Source organism: Amphimedon queenslandica, unplaced genomic scaffold (assembly GCF_000090795.2).
Source record: "Amphimedon queenslandica unplaced genomic scaffold, v1.1 AMPQUscaffold_13472, whole genome shotgun sequence".
Lineage (NCBI taxonomy): Eukaryota > Metazoa > Porifera > Demospongiae > Haplosclerida > Niphatidae > Amphimedon > Amphimedon queenslandica.
This window is the reverse complement of record NW_003546292.1, coordinates 196,597-201,510: the sequence shown is the minus strand read 5'-3', so window position 1 is coordinate 201,510 and position 4,914 is coordinate 196,597. Positions and strand designations below refer to the sequence as shown.

General features: G+C 34.9%; 1 protein-coding gene across 5 annotated transcripts in view; it reads left to right on the top strand.

Moving 5' to 3' along the window:
* Positions 1–4,914, top strand: part of LOC105312112 (deleted in malignant brain tumors 1 protein-like) — a 32,560-nt gene that overhangs the window by 17,344 nt on the left and 10,302 nt on the right. Inside the window, exon 13 of one of the 5 annotated variants that reach the window (XM_019994461.1) lies at positions 544–791. The exons of the other annotated variants lie outside the window; for them this stretch is intronic. Coding sequence (XP_019850020.1) covers positions 544–614 — 71 coding nt within the window. The 3' untranslated portion in view covers positions 615–791. Of the gene's footprint in view, positions 1–543; positions 792–4,914 lie in introns of those variants that run through there. 5 annotated transcript variants of the gene reach the window in all.

Genomic DNA, 4,914 nt, shown 5'->3' with positions numbered 1-4,914 from the left:
AGTCAGTTGTTTAGGTACACAGCATATATATGCATATATATAATATACATAATACATAATTGTACATGATAAAATTTTTACTTCCTACAATAGATTATATAAACCATATTTTTGCACACAGAAATTAACATAATATTTCTTTTGCAGGCTCAGGTGTATCATCAGGAGCTATTCTTGGAGGGATAGTTGGTGGTCTTGTTTTCCTAATGGCAGTGGCTGTTGTATGTGAAATTGCATTACGTTCCAAAGCAAGCTCATCCAGAGCCAGACAAGCAGCTCCTGCATTTCAAATGACATCAATTCCAGCACAAACTGCTAGTACTGCAACTGGAGTTTATACACAATCCCAGCCTAATACACAAAATCAACCTCCTCCTCCATCTTACTCAGATTATATAGAACAGCAGAAAGCCTATTCACAACAAACTGCACTGATGGCTTATCCTGGTTATGCTGTCCCTTCCCAAGACTATGGTTATCCTTCACCTCCTCCACAGCAGCAGAGTTTTGCTGTACAAGGATATTCACAGCAGGAGCCACAAGGATATGGAGGAACAAACCCTAGTACTGATGAGTCTACTGGCATTCGTGATGAACCACCACCTCCTTATTGAGCTCATTGATGTATTTTTATATTTTGTTTGTCAGTAGATCTAATGTGTCCTTATATTGTCCACATTATAATTATCAATTAATTTTGTATCTCATTCTGATGCATGTACATGATGTAAGCTAAATGTGATGCATCATACTTTTACAGTAAAAATCTATTTGATGTAGTTCAAATTTAAGAACTAGACTAATGGATGGTTTGTCTTAGACTACCGTTATTAGGGAGAGCACTTGAGATTTAGATTTATACTGATGATGATGACAAATTATTGACACTCCAACACATGCAACAGAGGATTGTGGCACAGTACCTCCATATTTAGGGAAATTTCCCTAGATCTAGGGACAAAAAGATCAATTTAGGGACTAGTGAGTGAATTTTCTAAAATACTGGAATCTAGCCTGGGAAATTTTTACTTACATAGCTCTATGATTAAATTCATGAGTCATTTAATTATAATTCATGACATTAACACATGCATCCATGATGTTAATGATTACACATGCATTTCATTTTATCAAAACATGATAAAATTTTCAGCTGGATAATTCAATTCAAAATGGCTTACTTAAATTTAAAATTTTGATTTAAAATTTAGAATTTTCTCTTAAAAATTTAAAATTTTGATTTAAAATTTAGAATTTTCTCTTAAAAATTTAAAATTTTCTTTTAGAATTTTCAAATTTAAGGGAAAATAACAGGGAAATTTTAGGGAGCTCTGGGGGAAATTTGACATTGGATTTGGGGATTTTTGGGGAAATTTTGCTATCCACTTTAGGGAATTTGATCTGAAGGCACTGTTGTGACACCAGTCAGTATTACACACGAAGTAATTTTCATGCCTGATTCAGGACTGATACCCAAATTTACTGGATCAGGATTCAGGTCTGATAGACCAGCATTATAGATGCTTGTCATGCCTGTACCGTGGCTGACTCTATGATTGTATCAGGACTGATTGATGTCTGATATCAGGATTTAATCAGGCTGGTACCAGTCCTGATCCACGTGCAAATTATTGGGTGTTGTGGCTTCATTCAATTGTGGCAAGCAACATGTTGCTGCAGTATCGTAGCTCTCCTGCTAAGAGACAATTCCTCATAATTGTACTCGTTGTCTGTTTGAATTTCAATTCTATCAAAGGTAAAGTGACTAGACTACTGGGGCATGAGCTAATCTCGAGGCTAATCTTAGCTTTAAGTTGGTTCAAGATTGCATGTGCTGTGCTATATTTGTTCAATATAATGCACTTTATTCATGCTTTTTTATAAATAGGATTTATGGTTCAATCATGTAGATACCTATACCCAGAAACTTTGAAAAGATTAAACTTTCACAATTCCACCCCAAAATCATTTTTGTGGATTTAATTTTTTTGAATCAAAAGCATTCCGCCATCTTTTACCATATTATCTAGATTTTTACGGATTTAAATTTCACACATCTGACAAAACCCTGAAAATAGCAAAAGTGATCAGCCTCAAAAGTTTCCAGCTATACGGTATGTACAGTAGCTATGCATCCTGAATAGGCATGAACCACGAAGGAAGGAATTGTGTTTGATGTGTAGTGTGTGTGTACGTGTGCTATCTTTTGTGTTATCATGTCATGTGATTTGGTTCTAAGTTGATGCTGTGTCATTTCCCATATACTGTATAGTGGGTTTTTTTTCGAGGATAACAAATTTCGCGGATTTTTTCATGATTCGCGAAATTAAATTCCTTGAAAATCAATTTAATACGGTACAAGATGGCAGATTAGTGAAAATTCGCGAAAATTAATTTCGCAAACTTCCGGATATGGGTCATTCGAGAAATTTATTATCCTCGAAAAAAACCCGCTATACGGTATACCAAGCATACTTCTGATATTTATATTCATGAATGTGACAAGGTTAATTAGCAAGAGTACATGTGTGACTATTCACTATGGAATTCCCCATCCTCTCCTAAAATTTGGCATGCTCACTATTTATATCATGCATGTACATGTGCACTATTGTACTTTTATTAAAACAAGCTCATACTCTTTACTATATGCCATATTGTACATGCATATACATGTACCCACTCTACAACTTTTAGTTGTACACTTTCCCACCACAATTGTTATACCCCCATTGATATTATTGCTAATAAATCAATTCTTTGTATGATCTTACTTCAATTGGTAAGGTCAATGTAGTCTGGGTGCACTTCGTCTTGTCAATGGTGCTTCATATCGTGAAGGTCGCCTTGAGATATGCTATGGTAATAGCTGGGGAACAGTCTGTGATGATGGCTGGTCTAATGCTAATGCTCAAGTTGTATGCAGACAGCTTGGATACCCTACTACTGGTAAGCTGGGAGCTATGAAACTAATAATATAAATTTCATTGTAAAACCATACTAGCCAATGTGTTAAAAAGGTCATGCATTAAAAGTCAATCATTCATGAATTTTTTACATAAATATTGAAGCCACTAGGTTATAGTGCAGTAAATAAAGTTTGTCATATAAAATGAATAAACATTACAGTTTCACTAGCTGGGAGGAAATTTCTGAATAAATAAGCTATTTCCTTTCTGTAGTTGAATCGCATAGTCGAAGTACTTATATACCACTTAGATACTAATAATAGCTCCTAAAAGAATTGAATGAGAATGAAGAGTTTACTAACATACAATAATTCAAAGCATCACATTCTATAGAATAGATGATATAATTTATAAACAAGTATATTTTTCATTTTCTAATTTAGGTGCTTATTATCGTGGTTCAGCCTACTTTGGACAAGGGACTGGTAGTATAGTATTAGATGATGTTAGTTGTGTTGGTAATGAAACATCTTTATACCAGCAATGCAGTCATAGATCTCCTCTGTCAAATGATTGTACTCATAGTGAAGATGTTGGAGTGGTTTGTCCTGGTATGCATGAATCATGATAATACTGTTAATTATATCATTTCCTTTTTTACTTCAGCACCATATACTGATGGATCAGTTCGTCTTGTTGGAGGATCCAACAGTTCTGAAGGACGTGTTGAAGTATACCGTAATGGATCATGGGGTACTGTCTGTGATGATTCATGGGACTATAGAGATGCCACTGTTGTATGTAGACAGTTAGGATATGGATCAGGTATTATACATGTAATACAGCCTTACATATTACAGACATATTAAGTATTGCAATCCTTCTGTAATATCAATTTTTAGGAACTGCACTTACTAATGCTTATTTTGGACAAGGAACAGGAAACATATTCATGAATGAAGTTGGTTGTACTGGATATGAATTATTCCTTACCAACTGCTCTCGTACTACTTCTCATAATTGTGGTCACCATGAGGATGCTGGAGTTAGATGCTCACAGAGTAAGGACTATACTATAGTAGTAGCTGTTCATTCAGTTATGATGTACTTGTACATGTACTTGAATTTTTGATTTTTTACAGCTTGCTTTGATGGAGCAGTTCGTCTTGTTGGAGGATCCAACAGTTTAGAAGGACGTGTTGAAGTATGCAGTAGTGGATCATGGGGTACTGTCTGTGATGATTACTGGGACAATACTGATGCCACTGTTGTATGTAGACAGTTAGGGTATGGATCATCAGGTTAATATTAATCAGTTGCTTATGGTTTTTGATGGTTTATTAATAAATTCTATTATTTAGGGATTGCATTTAGTAATGCATATTTTGGACAAGGAACAGGAAGCATAGTAATGGATAATGTTCGTTGTACTGGATCTGAATCATACCTTACTAGTTGCTCTCATAGAATTTTTCATAATTGTGATCACTCTGAAGATGCTGGAGTTAGATGCTCATATTGTAAGGATTATACTGGTAGCTTTGATACTTATATCTTTTTCCAGTTTGTATTGATGGAGAAGTTCGTCTTGTTGGAGGATCCAGCAGTTTAGAAGGACGTGTTGAAGTATGCAGAAATGGATTGTGGGGTACTGTCTGTGATGATTCATGGGGTACTAATGATGCTACTGTTGTATGTAGACAGTTAGGATATGATCTTACAGGTACATGTGCAATGTATTATTGAGTTATAGGCAATTCACAGCAAATAAAATGTATGCCTTTGTGTATAATAATACTATTTGACTCAAGTCCACATGCAATCATGCATGCATACTGGAATGAATATTTAATAAATTATTTTGCATTAAATTTATACAGCGACCCCATATAGAAATGCATATTTTGGACAAGGAACAGGAAGGATATTAATGGATGATGTTGCTTGTACTGGATCTGAATCATACCTTACCAACTGTTCTCATAGAACTAATCATAATTGTGAT